General features: G+C 44.9%; 1 protein-coding gene across 4 annotated transcripts in view; it reads left to right on the top strand.

Annotated features, from left to right (window-relative positions):
- Positions 1-23857, top strand: part of LOC137412114 (E3 ubiquitin-protein ligase HECW2) — a 318934-nt gene extending 295077 nt beyond the window's left edge. For all 4 annotated transcript variants that reach the window (XM_078781247.1, XM_078781243.1, XM_078781246.1 and 1 more), the window contains 3 exons: positions 648-733; positions 7384-7496; positions 23498-23857. In XM_078781247.1, coding sequence (XP_078637373.1) covers positions 648-733; positions 7384-7496; positions 23498-23609 — 311 coding nt within the window. In that variant the 3' untranslated portion in view covers positions 23610-23857. The remainder of the gene's footprint in view (positions 1-647; positions 734-7383; positions 7497-23497) is intronic.
- Positions 23858-25800: the final 1943 nt, after the last annotated feature.

Below are 25800 nucleotides of genomic sequence, written 5' to 3'. Positions count from 1 at the left end.
AGGCCAATGTCACGTGTCTAGCCCCACGGAGCTCGATTTTTCATTTTCGCCCCAAGGTCAAGGTCACATGGTCACAACATTTAGAAAAGTCGATTTTTGATGGTTTTATTACATTGTTTGCTTCCTGATAGGGTGAAATGTCGTACATGATCTTATATTATCACATACATCATGAAATACAAGTTTTCCAACAAACTTCAGAATCTTTGAACTTTGACCTTTGAAGGTCACAAAGGTCAAAGTTTCAAAGTTGTTGGAATCGAACCGCATTTTCGGTATTGTGTAGCTAACTAACCTCATAACTGATTATACATTATTTTCTATCCCATTTCAAGGTCAGTAACCTTCGTTTTGACATATGTGGGCCTGGCCTGTCCGAACCTGTTTCGGTTATAGTCCGTCCTTTGTCATTGAATACCGCTCGCTCGTGAACCATCGTCGTCTCCTGACTTGTACCTGTTTAAAAGTTTCACTTTCTGTTTTAAAATACCACCTTTTATGTATGACTATTATACTATATTTTAGTACAGAAGCTGCTACTTTATCATTGCCTTATGATTTGTTGCTTCTAACACAATGTAATACAATCTTTCATTAAAACAGCAGGGGCTCCGAATTTCACTAATTATATATTTGTGCTATCACAGGTTACCATGACAACCACATTGTTATCCGATGGTTCTGGTCTGCGGTGGAGCGATTCAACAATGAGCAGAGGTTACGGCTGTTGCAGGTACGCCGGTGTGTCAGGCTCAAGTTACCTTACTGTGTCGGTCGGACGTACGAAGTGCAGTCGTTGGTGAGGTGGGAACGGCAGGGAAGGCTCCCGTGGTTACGGCTAAATGTGCGACAGAGAAGTGTGAGCAAATGTGATTCAGATCATCAGGTGTTCGTGAGTAATGTCTCCAGGTTGAGATGTACACTGAGTAGTCTGGCCTATTATGGACTGCTTCTTAAAGAAGAGACATTCCTCTGTACAGGTCCTAGGATGCTTTGCCACTCCTGTCTGGAGATGGGCCGTCTGTGGCCGTCTGTGGCTGTCTCAGGTTCATGTTATTTAATGATCGTCCATGATTTGTTGGTTGATGTACGAGATACGCTCTTGGTCAATCGTTGTATTATGAAATGAACTTTTTGGCATTTTATCTGCGGTACAATGTTTAATTTAGTTCTTTCTCATTGAATCAGTGTTTTGTGAAACGGACATTTGCACTGCACCACTGCTTTGCTTATTGTCCCCCGTCGCACCGCGGAGCGAAAGGGGGACTATGGTTTTCCCCACCGTCCGTGTGTCCGTCCGTCCGTCCGTGCGTGCGTAAGCGAAGGACAGCATTCGAATTTGGTGTGTGGGTGCAACCCACGTCAAAATCCAAGATGGCCGCCGCCATGTATGTCTGACGCCATGTATGTCTGAACCTTGTGAGAGGAATATCTTGAAAAATAAGCGAAGTACCAACTTCTAATCTGGCGTGTGGGTGTATCTAGGCATAAGGAAGAACGCTATTGAAAATTGGGTCGCCACGTCAAAATCCAAGATGGCCGCCACCATATATATGTCTGAAACTTGTGAGCGAAATATCTTGAAAAATAAACGAACTACTAACTTCTAGTCTGGTGTGTGGGTGTGTCTACGCATAAGGGAGAACGCTATTGAAAATTGGGTCGCCACGTCAAAATCCAAGATGGCCGCCACCATATATATGTCTGAAACTTGAGCGAAATATCTTGAACTAGAACGGGCACTCGGTAGAGCGCATACCTTCGCCGCAGCTACTGTTCTGTACTTGGCATGGGAGTGTAGGGAACAGAACAGTGAACAGTTTGGTGCTGATTTCATGCAAATCGGATAAGAATTGACCGAGTTATGACAAAAAACGCACATTTTGCAAGGTCGTGACCCCCCTGACCTTTGACCCCCAACCGCTAACAAGGGTAATGTCTTCACTGGGTCATGTCGTATATCACAAGATCGGGCATTGAATTCTGAACATTTTGGCATTAGTTGCATGCCAATTGGATAAAAATTGACCGCGCTATGGTAAAAATACGATTTTGACCTTTTCGTGACCTTGACCTTGACCTTTGACCCGATTGCTCCCAAAATCTAATCAAATGTGTCCCGTATAATAACCAATCATCCCACCAAATTTCATGCAATTCGGTTGAATACTTTTTGAGTTATGCGAATAACATACACACACACACACACACAGACATACAAATAAATACACAGCGATCAAAACATAACCTTCCGCTTTTGCGAAGGTAAAAATAAACGAACTACTAACTTCTAATCTGGTGTGTGCGTGTATCTACGCATAAGGGAGAACGCTATTGAAAATTGGGTCGCCACGTCAAAATCCAAGATGGCCGCCTTGCGTCTTCCACTTTGTCAACTCGCATCACTTCACCGACAGGGGACCTAGGCGTAATGCTTCTATTATATTAAACTACCTACTCCCTGCTGAGGCTGTTCAATTCCATTCTGCTCTCCAGGCCTCAGAGCAAACAGTGCACAACATCTAATATCTCAACTCCCCCCCTCCCCCCCCCCCCCCCCCTCTCCACACCTTCCCCCATATTCTCTACACAAGATCTTGTCTACCTCATCAATCCTATATTAATCTAACCCTCTCACTTGTGTGTCCCCCCCCACCCCCCACCCTCCACCAAACCTCCACTCTTTCTTCCCCTTTCATTCCATTTCAATGGTTGCCTCAGTGTCCCACTGTTAGTTTGCCTTTTTATCATTTCACTCTAACACAAGGTTTTTTAAATTATTATTTTTTACGGGGTAGCCCATTGGGCAAAGTCATCTATAACAGTGTTTGTCTGTCCGTATGTATGTATGTAATATGTATGTATGTATGTATGTATGTGTGTGTATGTATGTATGTCCCCTCAAATGTATATCAATCAGCTGAGGAGCTGGTCACATGACATGGTGATGTGATTACGTCTGATGTCATTACGGCGTAAAACGGCTGACTCCACACTGCTTCATTTTGATTCCTGTGCCGTTCAGGCTGAACATATCGTCGAACCTGTCATATATCACAATCACCATGCTCTACCTTCACGTTTTTCATTCAGTGTGAAACACAAACAAACCGATTGTTAAAATGATCATCAAATATCGAAAGCATCGGCGTTACGTCTCTTCTTACGACACAGTACTTATAGGCCTTAGGCTTCATGCCTTCATGGCTCACCTTCGGACCGCTTCAGACAAATTAAGCCCAGGTTTCTTAATACAGCAGTATAATTTCAGTATCATTTTCGTAATAATAATAATAATAATAATAATAACAAGAATAATAATAATAATAATATAGTAGCTATAACCATAACATTTTAATTCCAATGTCGTGAATGCAAAGTTTCTAGATTGAAGCGGTGTATGGTTCATGAATCAATGATAAGTGGTGTACGGTACTAATAACTATGGAAGTAAGGAATTAGCCTCGGGTTTTTTAGTAATATCATTTTCAGAATAATGATAACGTAACGATAATATTACAGTAACACTAATCCCTTTGTAGTGACTGCAAAGTTGCGGGAGGTTAAAATATATCTTCTATATATTAAAGTATCGGAAGTTTTGTGTCTGGCCGTCACGCTATGTCATTACGTCTATGATGTCATTACGACGTATGACTGTGTACGACAGCTGACTCCACCGACCGACATTTTAATTTACTAGTACACCCACAGACTCCAGGAGGGGCAGGAAGGGTCATTCCTCTTTGGGGTATATAGATTACAGTAGATCTATGATTGGGTCTCAAAAACATTGGGTGTGTGTTAATTTACCAAGTTTCTTGTGGAGAGATCGCCAAGTGGTTTAAGCATTCGAGAAAGCACTCCATTCAAAACCGTTAAGGAACGGCTGGCTTGGCAAGCACAAGCTAGCTGCTTGGTAAATGAGCACACCTCGGTCTTCTTCCCTTTCAGTTTCATGTTAAACAGCATGAAAAGTAGGTTTATTTGGTGGTTTTCAAAACAAAACCTTAATTGGGGGGTTTCAAAAGTCAGCTACGAAAAACGCCATGTTAGCGGCAGGAAGGGTCATGTTAGTAACACAACCCTTGCGGGGTATATAGATTACAGTAGATCTTCGCTCAGCTTCGTGGTCTTACTGTCTTCTACCAACTCATCTCCGACCTAGCTCCCCCAGCTCTCTCTGTGCTCTGTCCCCCTAATATTCCTACAGGTCGCACAAGATCTGCCTGCAGCCCTCTTCTGGTGAAACTACCAAAATCTAGACTCTCTGTTCACCTTCACTCTTTCATTCCTCTTTTCTCCTGCCTCTGGAACAAATTCCCTCACTCTCTTCAATCCCACTCCTCCGTCCAGGTCTTCAAAAACAGCTGTTCACCACCATCTCTTATCTTTCCCCATCCAAAACCTTGATTTTTTCTGCCCCTGTTAATCCACTCCAAACCCAACTCCTTCAAATTTCATGTTTTTTGTTTTTTTTCCTGAAAGCCCCTGCAGCTTGTTTATCCCGTGTACCCTGCCCTAGCAGTGGACAGGTTGTGTTTGTGATAAGTTAGAATTGATTCAATTGTGTCACTCTAAACACAGCATATCACCCAAATAACAACATTCCTACTGTGAAGCATGGTAGTGGCAGCATCATGTTATGGGGATGTTTCTCATCAGCAGGGACTGGGGCACTTGTCAGGATAGAAGAGAAAATGGATGGAGTAAAATACAGAAAAATCCTAGAGGGAAAACCTGCTGCCCACTGCAAGAAAGATGAAATTGGGATGGAAATTCACCTTTCAGCATGACGACATGAAGCACACAGCCAATGCTACACTCAAGTGGCTGAGGAACAAAAATATTAATGTCCTGGAGTGGCCCAGTCAGAGCCCCGACTGAAATCCAATAGAAAATCAGTGGCATGACTTGAAGATTGCTGTCCATCAATGCTCCCCATGCAATTTGACTGAGCTTGAACAGTTTTGTACAGAACAATGGGCAAATATTGCCCAATCAAGGTGTGCAAAGTTGGTAGAGACCGATCCCAACAGACTCACAGGTGTAATTGCTGTCAAAGGTGCTTCCACCAAGTATTAACTCGGGGGTGGACACTTATCCAACGAAGATAATCCAGTTTTGTGTTTTTAATTAATTTTCTGAAATTTGTAGAATTTGTTTTTCACTTGTAAGTTGTGGGTTGTGATGTGTAAATAAAGGAGGAAAAAGTGATTCAATGCAATTTAATTCCAGGTTATAAGGTAACAAAAGGTGAAAACTTTGAAAGGGAGTATTGACCTTCTGTAAGCCCTGTATACTGGATGAGCACACATGTTGAGTTTCTTGTTTTTTCTGTTACTTTATCTCACACTAGCAGAGTTACCCGGCGTTGCCCGGAAAATAAATCGTCAGTCAGGCAGTTTAGTTTAGTGGGCTTTTTATAGTCAGAGGAAGCCGCACCCTTTGGGCACGCCCTGCTGCCACGCCCCTTGGGCACACCCTGCTGCCACGTCCCTTGGGCACACCCTGCTGCCACGTCCCTTGGGCACGCCCTGCTGCCACGTCCCTTGGGCACTCCCTGCTGCCACACTCCTTGGGCACACCCTGCTGCCACGCCCCTCGGGCACGCCCTGCTGCCACGCCCCTTGGGCACGCCCTGCTGCCACACCCCTTGGGCACGCCCTGCTGCCACACCCCTTGGGCACGCCCTGCTGCCACACCCATTGGGCACGCCCTGCTGCCACACCCCTTGGGCACGCCCTGCTGCCACACCCCTTGGGCACGCCCTGCTGCCACACCCCTTGGGCACGCCCTGCTGCCACACCCCTTGGGCACGCCCTGCTGCCACACCCCTTGGGCACGCCCTGCTGCCATGCCCCTTGGGCACACCCTGCTGCCACGTCCCTTGGGCACGCCCTGCTGCCACACTCCTTGGGTACGCCCTGCTGCCACGCCCCTTGGGCACGCCCTGCTGCCACACCCCTTGGGCACGCCCTGCTGCCACACCCCTTGGGCATGCCCTGCTGCCACACCCCTTGGGCACGCCCTGCTGCCATGCCCCTTGGGCACGCCCTGCTGCCATGCCCCTTGGGCACACCCTGCTGCCACGTCCCTAGGGCACGCCCTGCTGCCACGCCCCTCGGGCACGCCCTGCTGCCACACCCCTCGGGCACGCCCTGCTGCCACACCCCTTGGGCACGCCCTGCTGCCACACCCCTTGGGCACGCCCTGCTGCCATGCCCCTTGGGCACGCCCTGCTGCCATGCCCCTTGGGCACACCCTGCTGCCACGTCCCTTGGGCACGCCCTGCTGCCACACTCCTTGGGCACGCCCTGCTGCCATGCCCCTCGGGCACGCCCTGCTGCCACGCCCCTCGGGCACGCCCTGCTGCCACACCCCTCAGGCACGCCCTACTGCCACACCCCTTGGGCACGCCCTGCTGCCACACCCCTTGGGCACGCCCTGCTGCCACACCCCTTGGGCACGCCCTGCTGCCACACCCCTTGGGCACGTCCTGCTGCCATGCCCCTTGGGCACACCCTGCTGCCACGTCCCTTGGGCACGCCCTGCTGCCACACTCCTTGGGCACGCCCTGCTGCCACGCCCCTCGGGCACGCCCTGCTGCCACACCCCTGGGCACGCCCTGCTGCCACAGCCCTTGGGCACGCCCTGCTGCCACACCCCTTGGGCACGCCCTGCTGCCACGCCCCTTGGGCGTGCCCTGCTACCACGCCCCTTGGGCACGCCCCTAGTCTAAATCTGATGCGCCCATGTTTTTTGTCATGAAGAGTTGCCCCTTTTTCCTCTCTAAGTCACTTCCTTAGGGTGTCCATAAGGCACAACCAACAAACAGACGTTCACAAATAGGGTTATAAAAGATGCAGATGTTTTTATACAAACTGGTGCAACTTAAGACAAAAACTTGTCATCTAACCAGGATTATAGCGCAACCACAAAGGCTTAATCCCATTTCATTCCATCCTCCACTCGCTCAAGGTAGTGGAGCGGTCTTAACACATTTAGCAATTGTGTTCTGCTGATGCCAACTACACCAGCACATACAAATCCCACAAGAGCTTTGAAGTGCCATGGCACCATCAGTGGGGGTATCGCATTGTGGACCACACAGTGTTTTATCGAGGGATTTTGAAACTGCCATCCCATCCGTAATATATACTGTATACTAAATTTACCATGATGGGCCATTGTCCTTCACCACATGGTACCATGAGGTCGGTGTTAGTGCATTCATCGATAACTTGTTAACTTTGAGATAAATCCAATAAGAATAAGGTAAGACTTTAAAATTGTGTTTTTGATTGATGATAACTTGGCCTTGTTACAAAACCTTTCTCCCCTATCCTTTCTGTGACTTTCCCCATTGTGTTTTGTCCTCAGTTTGTTACCGGGACTTCGAGCATTCCTTATGAAGGCTTTGCAGCACTGCGGGGAAGTAACGGGCCACGCAAGTTCTGCATTGAGAAGTGGGGTCGCATTACTTCCTTACCCAGGTAAGGTCTTAGATGAATGCTTTGGTGGATAAGGGCTTAGGTGGCTGTCAATCAAACTGTGAGATGGATGCATGTGTGCCAGAACCATACACAGCGCGCGCACACACACACACACACACGCACACATACACACACATACACCCAGACAACACACACACATACAGTCACGTGAAAAAGTAAGTACACCACATGTAAAGTTTTGCCTTTTTCAACATATTTCAACATACAGCTATTTGATCTTCATTTCAACAATATTGAGAGGTAAAGGTGATATAATATAACAAATATCATGAAACATTTACATTTTGTAGTCCATTGTATAATTTAAATAAACATAAATGCAAATTTCGCATGTGGAAAAAGTAAGTACACCCTTGGCTCTAATAGGTGGTATTGTCCCCTTTGGCAGAAACCAAGCTCAAGTAGGCGATTCTTATAACTGTCTACCAGTCTCTGACATCGACTGGGAGAAATTTTTGCCCACTCCTCCATGCAGAATTCTTTCAGCTGTGCGATGTTTGAGGGGTTTCTTGCATGTACAGCTCGTTTCAAATCCCCCCACAACATCTCGATGGGATTTAGATCCGGGCTTTGACTTGGCCATTCCAGAACCCTCCATTTCTTTCTTTTCAGCCATTCCTTGGTGAATTTACTGGTATGTTTAGGGTCATTGTCATGTTGCAAGGTCCAACTTTGGTTGAGCTTCAACTTTCCGACAGATGGCCTCACATTGTCCTCAAGCACCCTCTGGTACAATGAAGAATTCATCGTGGATTTTGTGATGGTGAGCAGCCCAGGCCCTGATGCAGCAAAGCTGCCCCAAACCATAATATTTCCACCACCATGCTTCACAGTTGGTATCAGGTTGTTGTGGTCAAATGCTGTCTTTGGTTTTCGCCAAACATGTCTTCTGGTACCGTGGCCAAATAGCTCTACCTTTGACTCATCTGTCCAAAGCACATTATTCCAGAAGTGCTGGTCTTTGCCTCGGTGTTCATTGGCAAACTTTAGTCTTGCCCTGATGTTCTTTCTGGACAGCAAAGGTTTCCTCCTGGCACACCTCCCATGTAGATCAAATTTGTGCAGCCTCTTTCTAATGGTAGACTCGTGCACTTTGACATCAACAGTGGCAAGAGCTACCTGTAGGTCCTGTGATGACATTCTGGGGTTCTTGGAGACTTCTTTCAGCATCTTGCGGTCTGCTCTCTTGCTGAACTTGCTGGGGCGGCCTGGCCTGAACAGGTTGGCAGTTGTTTGGAATCTTCTCCACTTGTAGATGATCTTCCGGACAGTTGAATGATTGATTTCAAATTGTTTGGAGATCTTTTTAAATCCCTTCCCAGACTCGTCGGCATCTATAACCTTCTTTCTGAGAGGCCCCAGAGAGCTCTTTTGATCTAGGCATGGTGATGCCGCACACTTCAACAACAAAGAGCAAACCAAACTAAATGTCTGAGGTTTAAATAAGACAGGTTCCTCCAAGATCCTCTCTAACGATGTTCTAATCATTTGCACCTGAGCTGGTGCACCTGATTCTAATTTTAGGTATTTGAAGTAGTGATACATGTGGGGGTGTGCTTACTTTTTCCACATGTGAAATTTGCATTTATGTTTATTTAAATTATTCAATGGACTACAAAATGTAAATGTTTCATGATATTTGTTATATTATATCACCTTTATCTATCAATATTGTTGAAATGAAGATCAAATCGCTGTGTTGAAATATGTTGAAAAAGTCAAAACTTTACATGGGGTGTACTTACTTTTTCACGTGACTGTAGATAACACACACAGAGAGAAAATACACACTAAGATAACACACACACAAACAACACATACACAAAGGACCCACATACACACAGACAACACACACACACAGACAACTCACACACAGACAACTCACACACACAGACAACTCACACACACAGACAACTCACACACACAGATAACACACACACAGATAACACACACACAAATAACACACACACAGACAACACACACAGAGATGACACACACACATGGACAACACACACACAGACAACACACACACAGACAACACACACACAGACACACACAAACAACACACACACAGATGACACACAGACAGACAACACACAGACACACACGGACAACACACAGAGAGAGACAACACACACAGACGACACGCACACACACACACACACAAACACACATACTACACACACACACATACTACACACACACACACATACACACACAGAGAGAGAGACGACACACACACACACATGGACAACACACACAGAAAACACACACACACACAGAGACGACACACACACAGATAACACAGACACACACACACAGACGACACACACACACCGACCACACACACACACAGAGACAACACACACACACACACACACAGACAACACACATGCACAGACAACACACACACAACAGACACACACACACCACACACACACAGAGAGAGACAACACAAACATACAACACACACACATACAACACACACACACACATACAACACACACAGAGACGACACACACACAGACGACACACACAGAGACGACACACACAGACACCACACACACGGACAACACACACAGACGATACACACACACACACAAACACACATACGACACACACACATACACACACACACAGAGACGACACACACACACACACACACACACACACACACACACACACAGAAAACACACACACACACACAGAAAACACACACACACACACACACACAGAAAACACACACACACACAGAAAACACACACACACACAGAAAACACACACACACAGACGACACACACAAGATAACACACACACACAGACGACACACATACACAGACAACACACACAGACAACAGACACACACAGACGACACACACACACACACACACACACACACACACACACACACACCACACACACACACACAGAGAGAGAGACAACACACACATGCACACATACTACACACACACACACACACACACACACACACACACACACACACACACACACACACATACTACACACACACAGAGACGACACACACACACACACACAGACGACACACACACAGAGACAACACACACACAGACAACACACACACAGACAACACACACACACAGAGACAACACACACACAGAGACGACACACACACACAGACGACACACACACACACACAGACAACACACACACACATACGACACACACACACACAGACACACACCATCTGTCTTGTTGACGTGTGTAAACAGGATGTTAAAGGTGATTTCACCCTGGTGTCACACAGCTCGTTCACGCTTGCAGAACCTTCTCATTTTCTTGTTTGGGGTTTTTTTGTGCTGGTGTTGGTAAAGCCTCGGTGATTCACAAACCCCATTAAACGTCCTCCCATCATGGGATGTGCAGCTTCATCGTGAGCGCGTAATCGGATTTACCAGCCTCGTGGGACTGGCACGGCGGTTACAGCTCCGGTCTCATATAGTCGTACTTCGTGTTTACGTTTCAGGAAGAATGAAAGCGAACGTTTCGAACCAATCAACACCTCACGGCAGGACGAGGTTCAAAGTATGGTTTGTAACTGCAAAAAGGTTTTAAGAACAGAAAATGTTCATCGGGCGCTGGATGGATGTTTAGTTGGTATATTAGGGAAAGTGTAATCACAGTAATTACACAGGAATGGCCATTTGTACAGGATTTCGATTTTCCTGCCAATTCCTTTGTAATTACCTTTACATTTGTACGCTCAGCCAGCACGATGACGGCGAAGCCACATCACTGCACCGAGCACAGGCCCCTGCTTCGAGTTCTGGTAACGTGGTCGCTCCAACTGGTCGTGGCCGTGGCATCATCGAGACCATTAAAACATGTTAGAGTTGAGATATTACCCACAGTCCTTTAAATCGTGCAGATTACTCTGAGTCGTGCATTCCATTTAATCGGGAAAAAGCGACAAAACCGAACCACTGTCCCAGCACCAGGCCCTTTACCCTAGCTCGTTTGAGCGTGTTGTTGTCGTCGCTGTGTGTCATGATTTGTACGTACTCCTACAATGCGCTTCTCCACCAGTTGTACCGGTGGAGTGACACACTCGACCTTCGAACCCTCACGAGGTCAGACTGTTCTTCAGCTCTTCACCGTGTTGTAAGCTAGTGCAGCATAAATGAGCACGGGTTTTGTAAGATATTAAGCCGGCTGTCCTGTTATTTACCATCTTGTAACCAATACAAGTCGTGTATTTATCGGAGGGTTGAGCTGGTTACCCTACGGCGTTGCTAGTTCACACGCTCTGTGCGAGTCGATCATGCCGGCTTCTATATATAAAAGGAGTCGAGCGTCCGTCCCAGTGATGTAGGACTCCAGTCCGGACTCGGACACCTCCCAACTCCTACCCCACCCCCACTCCCTCCCTCCGGTCTCCCACCCCCTCCCTCCGGTCTCCCACCCCTTCCCCGCAACAGGTGGTGGCTCATGTGTTTTTAAGTAGTGAATTGTCAGAAATTACTGTTTGAATCCCTAGTAAGTTGTATCATGGTAAAAATGTGATCCTATAAAGTTTTGTTGCGATTAACCTTGAGAGTCCAGAGAAGTAGCATCACAAACAAACAAACATCTAATTCACTTTTACATGTAAGGTCCTAATGAAATGAAATAACATCCTAAATGAAAGCAGATCACGCAAAAAGCTGAAACAATTCAAACCCAGGGTAGAAAGCTTGGAAGTGTGTACCTCTCGGCCATTGCTTTGTAGCCACTGAAAACATTTTTCAATTCTCTCTTGAACTCGTAGTTCACTTATCGCGTTGCTTTGCTCATTCTAACCCTCTAATCTATTTTTCCTTCCTAACTCCAGGGATGTCCCCACGGAGAACCGAACCGCTCACGCCACGGGAGACTTTATTTGCTTAATTATTTTCATCACTCAATGATGTTACACTTTGGGAAAAACAGTAGAAAAACTTAAGTTTAAATGCTTTGGCAATTTCGCATTTTCTTGTGTAAATATGGAGAAGCAGGGAGCATAAAGCAGGAAGCCTTGCTTAAACCTTAGTTATAAGACATACATTTACTGTAGTTATAAGAATCGGTAATTTCTTAAATTTTTCAGATTTCACTCCAGATTTCAACACTTATTTAGTCCACCAGTTCCGATCCTCAAATCTGAAGACAGATTTTGATGATATACTTTAATTAGTCCGTGAGAGGTCATCATGGTTCCAAGGCAAGGCATTTTTTATTAGGCCGAAACAAAATGGTGGGTTGAGACCCCTGCGAGGTGATCGCGGGCTGATCAAGGGTAAGCCTGCTTTTGGTTTTATCTTAATAAGCCTGGCAATTATCTTCAAAAGTGGTGTTTAAATTCACCCAAACACCCAGTTTTCATTCAGGCACTCACTTGGAGTTTCCTTTGTATGCATACACAGTTTCTGGCCGCTATGTTTCATGGTTTTGGAGTTATGGAGGAGATGCACTGACTGACACACACACACACACACACACACACACACACACACTCTCTCTCTCTCTCTCTCTCTCTCTCTCTCTCTCTCTCTCTCTCTCTCTCTCTCTCTCTCTCTCTCTCTCTCTCTCTTATAGATTATGTGAAGTTTTTTTTTGTTTTTACTTGGAATCCTCTTTTTAATGAGACTACGGTGTCGAGGGAGTATTTCCGGGAAGAACGAGTGGCTGCATGATCTTGTACGACATAAAATAAATGGAATACAGTAGCTGGGACATTTGTACAGACATATTTAATTTTGTCTGAATGAGTGCACATATTAGGGTACGGGGTTGGAAAATCGTAAGAAATTAGTGGATATCTCTGTGTCCACCAAATTTGTCATACGAGTTGTTAGTAACTAGAGGTGGACTGTTGTTGTCCTCGGCACAACAACAAAAATCCTACGCAACATCAACTACGGCTAACTCTCTCACCCCACGTACTTTTCTTGTACACATCGTCACGAGGACATGCAAGTCAGTTCATATGTTGAATTTCACTTGGATAGACCCTTCAGAGTCCATGAAATACCTTCTTGAAAAGTAAAATCAATTTTAAAACGTAAAACATTTACCAAAATTATGCTTTCTTTAAATAACAGCCTTCTGCAATTTTAACACAATTAAGAGACCCGTATTAAAGTATTCATTGATTTTATATAATAAGGGGCAAAGGAACCACAGCAGCCCATATTCAGTAAGGGGAAAAGCAAGGAAAATAAGTGGGAAAGCAACCATATAATTTGAGCTATGTTTGTGCGATGCTGTTTTGGACTTTGACAGTTGATAAATAAAATGCAAATTTTTACTACCATATTTTCTGGACCTGATTCGTATGCTATCAGAAACCTTGTAGTCTGAAAGGAATGAGCAATCTACAGCAAGAGGGCCATCAAATGGAAATATGCCATAATATAATCTGTCTATATTATAAAAGAAAGTTTTTGTTTGTTTGTCTGCGCAAGCTAATCTCCTGAACGGTGAAAGATAGGAGGAAACCTCTAATACAAAAAATGTCGGGACAGGCCCCGGGAAGGTTTTGGGCTAGGTGGTGAGGCCGGTTGAGGCCGCTTCGGCCGGGCCGGGCCCATTTCGCAATTAAAAGCTGAGCTGAATTATAGTAGTCAATCTTCTACGGCCACGAGTAAAAGCTGAATTATGGTAGTAAATTCATTCAAAAAGAACCAAAAATGTCGGGACAGGCCCCGGGAAGGTTATAAGCTAGGTGGCGAGGCCGGTCGAGACCCACCTCGGCCGAGCTGGGCCCATTTCACAATTAAAAGCTGAGCTGAATTATAGTAGTCAATCGTCTACGGCCGTGAGTAAAAGCTGAATTTTTTTTTTTTTTTTTTTTTTTTGTATACTGAATCGAGGCTCGTCAAAGAGCTAACATTTACTTCACAAACAAATCGACCAGACAAACAAAATATATAAAAAGAGGGAGCGGAAGACGAGATGGGGAGAGAAGGGGAAGCACACAAACACAACATTTGAGAGCAGGGAGATGTGTGGAAGGGAGAGGGCTTGGGGGGAGGAGGCGTGGGAAGGGGGGGGGGGGGGAGGGAGAAGTATAAAACACAAGGACACCAAGGACTTCCAGGACAGAAGTTGGTATTTCAAAAAAATGGAATTGGGGTGAAATTAGCGGGGGTAGAAAAGATCAAGGTTTTGGATGGGGGAAGATAAGAGATGGTGGTGAACAGCTGTTTTAAAGACCTGGAGGGTGGTGTGGGATTGAAGAGAGTGAGGGAGTTTGTTCCAGAGGTGGGTGAAAAGAGGAATGAAGGAGTGAAGGTGAGCAGAGAGTCTTGATTTTGGCAGTTTGACCATAAGAGGGTTGCAGGCAGATCTTGTGCGACCTGTAGGAATATTTGCGGGACAGAGCCCAGAGAGAGCTGGGGGGGCAGGGCCAGAGAGGAGTCGGTAGAAGACGGAAAGACCACCAACCTGCCTGCGGTGAGTGAGTGAGAGGCCCTTGGAGTTAGCTTCATCGCGGCAGATTCCAATGATTCTGAATGCTTTGGTTTCAACAGCGTGAAGACGAGCTAGGTGTGAGGCAGGAGCACCAGCCCAGAGGGGAGAGCAGTATTCCATTGAGCTGCGGATGAAAGCCTTGTATGTGGTGAGGAGCTCAGGTGTGCCAAGGAAGGACTTCGCACGACGGAGGATGCCCAGTCGGCGACTGGCTTTGGAGGCCAGATTTGAAATGTGGTTTTCCCAGGAAAGATCATGGCAGATAGTGAGACCCAAAAGCTTGAGTGAGAGAACTTCTTGGAGAGGATTATTCAGAAAGTGGATGGGAGGGTTGTCCAGTCGGTCTTTTCGGAGAGACATCGTAAGAGTGTGAGATTTGTCAGGATCGAAAGACATGTTCCACTTGTTTGCCCAGTCTGTGATTTTGTCCAAGTCTGCAGAGAGTGAGGAGGCTGCAGACTGCCGATCTGAGGGATGAAGAATGGAGCGACAGAGAGTAGAGTCATCAGCAAAGAGATACAGAGGATTTTCAAGAGAGTCAGAGAGATCATTGATGAAGACCAGAAAAAGCACAGGGCCCAGAACACTGCCTTGTGGAACTCCAGCCTGAACAGGAAGAGGAGATGAGAGAAACCCATTCAGGGCCACACGTTGAATACGACTAGAGAGGAAGTCCGCCAGCCATGCATGGAGATTTCCATGGATACCAAAAGAGGAGAGTTTGGTGAGCAGAGCGGGGTGCCAGACCGTATCGAAGGCACGTGATATGTCAAGGGAGACTGCTCTCATTTCCTGTTTAAATTATAGTAGTAAACTCTTTCGACGTCTCAAATCTCGACGATTTATATAAACTGTAGAACTATAGTTGTAAATTCATTCAAAAAGAACCAAAAATGTCGGGACGGGCCCGGGAAGGTTATACGCTAGGTGGCGAGGCCGATCAAGGCCGCGTCGGCCAAGTTGGGCCCATTTCACAATTAAAAGCTGAGCTGAATTATAGTAGTCAATCGTCTACGGCCGTGAGTAAAAGATGAATTATAGTAGTAAATTCATTCAAAAAGAACCAAAAATGTCGGGACGGGCCCAGGGAAGGTTATAGGCTAGGTGGTGAGGCCGCATCGGCCGGGCTGGGCCCATTTCGCAATTAAAAGCTGAGCTGAATTATCGTAGTCAATCTTCTATGGCCGCGAGTAAAATCTAAATTATAGATTCATTCAAAAATAACCCGGGCAACGCCGGATGCTTTCAACTAGTATGGCCATAAATATGGAATTGGTGTTGCAAGTAACAAGTTAAACAGTTAGTCCGTTTTCATGTTGTACACCACTCCTTTCCTATGACATTTCCAGGCGCTGCATGGTGTCATTGCCGAGCACCGAATGGAACCCGGCAATGACATGCGCTTAAAGGGAGTACTCAGTTTTCACTCCAGTTGTTTGTTACTTGCCGGAAAAGATTCCGGCAAGTATGTTGGTTGGTTGGTTGGTTTGTTACTTGCCGGAAAAGATTCCGGCAAATATGTTGATCGGTTGGTTTGTCTGTTTGTCTGTCTGTTTGTTCGCAGTACTACGTCTACACCGTTGCATGTAGAATCGGCAAACTTTACACACATATTTGTATTGCCCTGGAATAGACTGTGCCCAATTGATGACGTCATCGGTCACGTGGTTCGGCCGCCATCTTGGAAAAACGAAAAACTTTGCACCTCTATATCTCCGAAAGTGCTGAACAGAAAAAAATTGAGACATGGCTCATTGTAAAGAACTCTCCATGGGGAATAAAATATGTTAATGATGATGGCATAGGTGCTTCCATTATGACGTCATAATTCGACAAGTACAAAACTTCATCCGATCAAGATGAAATTTCTTTAGCATCATCAAGGAATAAATTAGTTTAGAAAACAAATAATGATATCGGTCATGTGGTTCGGCCACCATATTTGTCCAAAATGGCCGATAAAAAAATGCATTCCGGCAAGTCCTCTTGGACTAGTGCTGAATAGACAGGCAAGTTCACCCCCCCTCCCCCCCCCCCCCCCCCCTGACCGATTTCTAGTCTGTTTGTCTGTCTGCTTGTCTGTTTGTGCGCAGTACTACGTCTACACCGTTGCACATAGAATCGCCATACTTTACACATATTTGCCTTGCCCTGGAATAGACTGTGCTCAATTTTTAACTCTCTCGGCCCAAGGCCTCCATTATGACGTCATAATTCGATAATTCAACAAGTACAAAACTTCATCCAATCAAGATGCAATTTCTTGAGTGCCATGTCGGAATAAATAAACTGGTGGAGAAAAAAAAATCATGATGACCATCGGTCACGTGGTTCGGCCGCCATCTTGGAAAAACCGAAAAACTTTGCACCTCTATATCTCCGAAAGTGCTGAATAGAAAAAAATTGAGACGTGGCTCATTGTAAAGAACTCTCCATTGGGAATAACATATGTTAATGATGTCATAGGTGCCTCTATTATGACGTCATAATTCGACAAGTACAAAACTTCATCCGATCAAGATGAAATTTCTTGAGCATAATCTAGTTGCCCTGGAATAGACTGTGCCCAATTTTTAACTCTCCAGACCCAAGGCCTCCATTATGACGTCATAATTCGACAAGTATAAAACTTCATCCAATCAAGATGCAATTTCTTGAGCGCCATGTCGGCATAAACTGGTGGAGAAAAAAGAAATAATGATGATGTCATCGGTCACGTGGTTCGGCCGCCATCTTGGAAAAACCAAAAATCTTTGCACCTCTATATCTTCGAAAGTGCTGAACAGAAAGAATTGAGACATGGCTCATTGTAAAGAACTCTCCATGGGGAATAAAATATGTTAATGATGATGTCATAGGTGCCTCCATTATGACGTCATAATTTGACAAGTACAAAACTTCATCCGATCAAGATGAAATTGCTTGAGCATAATCTAGGAATAAATTAGTTTAGAAAACAAATAATGATGACGTCATTGGTCATGTGGTTCAGCCGCCATCTTGGAAAAACCGAAAAACTTGATCCAAAATGGCCGATTTTAAAAAGTACATTCCGGCAAGTCCTCGGTCGCTGACTGATTTTTCATTTTCTTGTTTTCTTGTTTTTCCAGGCGATATCTCAGCCATCCTTTGAGCTAGGAAGCTGAAATTTCGGCACAATAGTGAGCAAATGCTTTGGCAAAAACGTTATTTTTTGTTTTTTTGATTAATCAATTACTTGATTCATGTTTTAATTATTATCGATTAATTAAGGACTTATTTATTTCCTTTCTCATCTGGGCAATATCTCAGGCACCTTTTGAGCTAGGAAGCGGATATTTGGACACGACAGTAACCAAGTGATTTGGCTGTAAAGGCTATTTTTGATTTATTGATTAATCAATTAATCGATTAATTATTTAATTATTCATTTGAATGACTTAATTAATTTTAAAAAATTTAGTTACAGATTCGGATGAAACGGTGTTGGTTTAGGTATACTATTAGCCAATTGATTAATTATTTTATGATCGCTATTTATTTATTTTCATTATTTATTAATCATTTATTTATTTTCTTTCTCATCTGGCCAATATCTCAGGCACATTTTGAGCTAGGAAGCTAATATTTGGACACGACAGCGACCAATTGATGTGGCTAAAAAGAATATTTTTGATTTATTGATTAATCAATTAATCGATTAATTATTTATTGATTAATCAATTAATTCTTTATTTTTTTCGATTAATGACTTATTTAATTAATTCTCAAAAAGTTACAGCTTCGGATGAAGCACTGGTGGTTTCGGTATTATATTAGCCAATTGATTCAGAAAATATTTTACGATCATTATTTATTGAATTTAATTATGCAATTAATCAATCAATATAGTACACCTCTCCCTCCCAGTCTCTATGAGCTGCACGGCGGTATCGCCGGGCGCCTAAGTTGCCCCGGCAATGCTGCGCTGGAGGATATTTATTTATTTGTCATGGGGGCAGTGTACTTTGAATGTTTCTGTACTTGTTTTGTCTTCATATATATAATACATAACCACAAATAAATTCACTTTTGTTTCCTACTCTGCAATACGCTTTCAGCACAGAACTCAATCTCGGAATTCAAAGGAATCGGAATGCCAAGAACTCGGATCTGGATAACTTGGACTCGGAGCAGGTGGATTCGACTACAACACTGGTCCGTCCATGCATGCGAGTTCCCGACCACTCTATGCCTTTAGACCCCCTTGACTCCTCGAAGACCCTTCAAGACCCTAAGACCGTTTAGAACCTTAAAACCCTGAAGACCCCCTATATCCCAAGACCATTATGACCTCCTTGCTCTCTAAATTGTCTGCTTATGGAATCCAAGGCTAACTCCACTGTTGGATTGCTGACTTCCTCCACTCACGTAGCCAACGTGTGGCTCTCAACGGAACCCTTTCTTCTCCTCTCCCTGTCAAGACTGGAGTACCGCAAGACAGTGTTCTCAGCCCCATTCTATTCATAATCTTTATCAATGATCTCCCTGACTCTCTGGAAAATCCTCTGTCTTTTTGTTGATGATTCCTCTCTCTGCTGTGGCATCCGTCGTTCTTCTAATAGACAGGCAGCAGCCTCTTCCCTCTCCTCTGACGTTGACAGAATCACAAAAATTGCAAGCACTTGGAAAATCTCTTTCAATCCTGAGAAACCCCAATCACTCACTCTCTCCGAAAGCACCATTCCGCAAATCCTCCCATCAACTTTCTCAATAACGGTCTCGAAGAGGTCCCATCACTTAACCTCTTGCGTCCACTCTCAGCCATGATCTCCCTTGGGCAGGCCACATTTCAAAGTTGGTCTCCAAAGCCAGACTTCCTTTCTGGATTTGGTAGGCATCCTCCATCGTGCAAAGTCCTTACTTGGCACACCTGAGCTCCTATCCACCTACAAGGCTTTGATCCACAGCTTGGAGTACTGCTCTCCCCGCTGGGCTGGCTCCCCTGCCTCACATCTTGCTCAGTTTGAGCCAGTAGAAACCAAGGCTTTCAAGATCATTGGAATCTCTCGTGATGAAGCTGAGTCTATGGGACTATCACTTCCCTGTCGCCGACAGGTCGCTCGTCTCTCAATCTTCTTCAGCCTCACTTCTGGACTTGCACCCTCTGCCCTCTCAATGCTCTGTCCACCCAAAGTATCTTCAGGATGCATGTGGTCCACCAGCAACCCCCTCCAATTTAAACTACCTAAATGCAGAACCAATGCTCACCTCCACTTATTTATTCCTCTGTTTTCCCACCTGTGGAACCACATTCCACACTCTCTTCAATCTTCTTCTTCTCTCCTGGTCTTCAAGACAGCTGTTCTCCACCATCTCAGGTGATCCCCCATCCAAAGGCATGATATTTTCTACACCCGGTAAACCATCCGCACCCTTCCCAAAATTTTGCTAATGTATCCATGTTGTCCACCCCTCGCGTTCTTCCCTAACCATCATCGTTACCTGCATTCCTTGTTTGTCTGTCTCTGTCTGCCTTCTCCTTCTGGCTTTATATTGGCGTTTCCCCTTTCTCCTGCTGTTCCCTTTGTTATGTTGTGTCCTTGGTCTTCCATGAGCCTCGACCATGGATAAAAAAACATCCTTCAGACCTCCCACGACCCCTAAGATCAAAAACAACTTTAAGACCCTTTTGACCCCCAAGACTCTTTAGATCCTTAAGACATCCAACACACTTAAGACCCCAAGATCCTCAAGACCTCATAAGACCTTTAACAACACTTAAGACACCTATACACCTCTAAGACCCATTTTACCTTTAAAACCCTTTCTACACTTTTGACACCTTTAGATCCCTTCACCCTGTAGACCATTTGAACACCTAGAACCATTAGACCCCACAAATCATTTAGACCTTTACACCCCTTAAGTCCCTTGACTCCTATTAGACTTCTTCGGCCTTAGCACCATTTACACCCCTTACACCTTTCAGACATGTTAGACAGCTTGGACTCTTGACCACTTGGACCTTTTTAGACCCTTTTTATGTGCCTGAGAGATTATACTCTTTCAACCCCTTAGACCCTAACTACTATTGGAATGTATCTACCCTTTAGACCTTTAAACCATCTAAAACTTTCTCAGCACACACCACTCGAACATATACAGTGTAGAGTGTAGACCTCTTGTAAAACACAGACTATACGTTTTTTAGCTCACCTGGAACGTAGTTCCGGGGAGCTTATGCGATGGCTCGTCGTGGCTCGTCGTGCCTCGTCCATCTTTAAACACTTGCAACTTCTTCTCTGAAACCACTGATTGTATTGTGATCAAACTTGGCACAAATGATATTTGGTATGCTGCAACTCAAGTTTGTTCACAGCATTAAAAAAATTGGGGTCAAAGTTGGTCCAGGTTTGACCCCCTAAAGTAGGTATTTGCTCTTTTCTCTGAAACTACACACACAATTTTGATGCAATTTGATCACAACTTTCATCACCCATGATGCATCAACGTTTGTTCACGGCATAAAAAACCAGGGTTTAAGGGGATCCGTGGGGGTTGACACCCCTAAAATTACTCTTCTCCAAAACTACACACACAATTTTGTTGAAACTTGATCACAACTTTCATCACCTGTGATGTACCAATGTTTGTTTCAAGGCCTTAAAAGATCGGGGTCTAAGGAGGTATATGGAGGCTGGAGAGGGGAGGGTTGGGTAGGGGTGTGAGGGGGGGGACTTGGCTGCCCTGTCTCCTAGGAACCATTGAAATTGTTTAAAAATACCATGATGCTGTTTAAAACTAGAACGCCACTCAGTAGAGCGCATACTCCCGCCGTGGGTTTAATTGGAATAATACGTTTTGTTTAACATCCCCGCTCCCCAAAACAATAAATGAAAAGGAAAGTAAGCCCTAACTGTCGGAGAATTTATTTTGATATATCTCGGAATTAGAGGAGAAAAACATCATTTAAGAATAAGAATAAAAGCTTTAATGCAAAAAAAACAGAAAAAAAATCTTTCCCCAAAAAAATTCCTGGATCGGGAATATCCTGCGCTTCACCAAAAACTAATCAATTCTTCCTTATCCCAAGGGCAAATCATCCCATCAACTTTCATCCAAATCCGTTCAGAACTTTTCCAGATATCTTGTTCACAAACACACGAACACATGAACATACGAACACACACACACACACACACACACACACGGACGGACACGATCGAATGCATTACTCCCTGGCGGGAGTAATAAACCTGAAGATCGCAGAGCCAGAACCAGAATTATTTATTTGGTCTGAGAAGCCCATGCGAGGTTTGTTCTTCTTCAGCCTCTCACAACCCTGGGTGAATATGCGATCTTTTTTTTAAAAGTTGGAATTTTGCCAAATCTGTTTTATTCGTTTGCTAATATACCTCAGCCATTGACAAATCTGGAATTATAATTTTATTTGAGGTTCAAATTAACCCGGGAGATTGTGTCAAACGATGCCTGCAAGTCTGCCCATGTGATAAATAATTAATCGTCCACAGTCGAAGACTTCTTCTTCACGCAATAACAACTTCTAGCTTCCAGACCGTACATCCAATGATCTTCAAATTTTGCACACTTGTTACTCTTCAAGACGTCTAATACAGTATGAAGTTTCACGTCGATCATTGAAGTGGTTCAAGAGATATAAATGTTTTTATTATTTGCGTTTAATTAACGATGTCTGCCAAACCACGTGACCTATCACAATTTCCAAAAGGGCATTTTAGTTGACTGATATGCTGAACAGATCTGTGAAGTTTCCCCTCGATTTGGATCACAAATGAGGGAGGAGCTAGGTTTTAAATGTTTGTGCTTAAAAACGTCATAACTCTGAAACCATGTGATGCATGACGTCATGCTCGCTGACTTTTTTGTTCGTCATGGGTATGCGATTCTGCCTGCAAAGTTTGGCCTCGATCTGTTCAGGCGTTTTGGAGAAAATTGGATTTTAGTGTTTTTCACTCAAAACAATATGGCGGCCGAACCACGTGACCTGTGACGTCATAATTACCATAAAATATTCTACAGACCGAGTCCCTCCGATGGTAAAATTTTGCTCTCAATCGGTCCAATTATTGCAGAGAAAATGTTTTTTTAAAGGAAAACAGAAAAAAAAATTCCCCAAAAAATTCCTGGATCCGGAATAATATCCTGAGCTTCACCAAAAACTAATCAATTCTTCCTTATCCCAAGGGCAATCCATCCCACCAACTTTCATCCAAATCCGTTCAGAACTTTTCCAGATATCTTGTTCACAAACACACGAACACACGAACATACACACACACACACACACAGCCGGACACGATCGAATGCATTACTCCCTGGCGGGAGTAATAACTTTAGTCAGTATAGTAGAGTGCTTCATTCTACCAGGTGAGCGCTCTGGGGTATTGCACCTATTTTTTCAGCAAGCAATGTGAAACCTGACCCACCCAGAGGGTGGATACCCTGCAAGTGTTCCTAATTTTGTTCCATTTTTGTGTTTATCTTCACCTGATCATCCCAACCACTAGAGCTCACACCTGCTTTAACCGCATGGACCTTCCTCCGTACCCATCATACGCCATGCTGTATGAAAAGGTTCTCATCGCCGTGGAGGAAACGAGCACCTTTGGTCTCGAGTGAGACTCCAACCCAGCTTTACCATCATCGAGTTTAACTCGATCAATGATTTGTTAAACGATTTTAACTCGAGTTAACTAGACAGGTTTTGGAAATCGTGAGGTGGATCATTGATGCGTTCACCATGTTTGGATGATCACTGTTGTTGATGGTACATTCTCATCATGCATGGACCATGTTTGTAAACCAAAGGTTAAACAATTTCATCCATATAACACTGGGGAATGAGGGGGCATTGGGATACTTGGGGAATTGGGGGGGGGGGGGGTAAAAAGGGGGAGGATTTCATTCTTGTAAAACAGGGCATCTGATATTTTAGTTGTGCATTTAACATTATCTGTAGTTGGCGGGGCGGTGGAGGTTGGGAGGAGGAGGGGGGGAGAAGAGGTGGGGGTTACAAACAAAAAACGGGGAGATGCAAATTCTGGGGGTTTTAATGCACCTGTCATGATGGTGCACATGGTACATCACGAGTAAACACACAGATCACATGCAGGTTTGGTTTTTACGGTACATCCAATGTAATGGGGAGGGGGGGGGCTCCTTTAGCTATACATCCAATGTAATGGGGAGAGGGGGCTCCGTTAGCTATACATCCAATGTAATGGGGAGGGGGGGGGCTCCTTTAGCTACACATCCAATGTAATGGGGAGAGGGCACTCCGTTAGCTATACATCCAATGTAATGGGGAGAGGGGGCTCCGTTAGCTATACATCCAATGTAATGGGGAGAGGGGGCTCCGTTAGCTATACATCCAATGTAATGGGGAGAGGGGGCTCCGTTAGCTATACATCCAATGTAATGGGGAGAGGGGGCTCCGTTAGCTATACATCCAATGTAATGGGGAGAGGGGGCTCCGTTAGCTATACATCCAATGTAATGGGGAGAGGGGGCTCCGTTAGCTATACATCCAATGTAATGGGGAGAGGGGGCTCCGTTAGCTATACATCCAATGTAATGGGGAGAGGGGGCTCCGTTAGCTATACATCTAATGTAATGGGGAGAGGGGGCTCCGTTAGCTATACATCCAATGTAATGGGGAGAGGGGGCTCCGTTAGCTATACATCCAATGTAATGGGGAGAGGGGGCTCCGTTAGCTATACATCCAATGTAATGGGGAGAGGGGGCTCCATTAGCTATACATCCAATGTAATGGGGAGAGGGCGCTCCGTTAGCTATACATCCAATGTAATGGGGAGAGGGGGCTCCGTTAGCCATACATCCAATGTAATGGGGGGTGGGGGGCTCCATCAGCTATACATCCAATTTAATGGGGAGGGGGGGACTCTGTAAGCTATTACATCCAATGTAATTGGACATCCGGTGTGGGGTGTGGTCGGGCTTTTAACTACGTGCATGTAATGTTATCACTGCCTTCTCTCAGCCACAAATACAATGGAGTGTAAGTGTACAGACACACACTCAACCACACACACACACACCACAGAGTGTAAGTTTGCAGACACACACTCAACAACACACACCCACCAGAGTGTAAGTGTACAGACACACTCAACAACACACACCCACCAGAGTGTAAGTGTACAGACACACACTCAACAACGCACACCCACCAGAGTGTAAGTGTACAGACACACACACACACACACACACACACACAACATACACCCACCAGAGTGTAAGTGTACAGACACACACACACACAACACACACCCACCTGAGTGTAAGTGTACACACACACACAACAACACACACCCACCAGTGTGTAAGTGTACAGACACACACACACACACACACACACACACACAACACACATCCACCTGAGTGTAAGTGTACACACACACACAACAACACACACACACCAGTGTAAGTGTACACACACACACACACACACACACACACACACACACATACAACACACACCCACCAGAGTGTAAGTGTACAGACACACACACACACACACACACACACACACAACACACACACACCTGAGTGTAAGTGTACACACCACCAGTGTAAGTGTACAGACACACACACACACACACACACAACAACACACACCCACCAGTGTAAGTGTACAGACACACACACACACACACACACACACACACACACACACACACACACACACACACAACAACACACACAACAACACACACCCACCAGTGTAAGTGTACAGACACGTACGGTGCAAACTTGTTACATAATGTGTATTTTATACATTTAGTAACAT

The sequence above is a fragment of the Myxine glutinosa genome, chromosome 7 (assembly GCF_964187855.1).
Source record: "Myxine glutinosa chromosome 7, kmMyxGlut1.1, whole genome shotgun sequence".
Lineage (NCBI taxonomy): Eukaryota > Metazoa > Chordata > Myxini > Myxiniformes > Myxinidae > Myxine > Myxine glutinosa.
Note: the sequence above shows the minus strand (reverse complement) of the source record. Positions and strands in the feature narration are given on the sequence as shown.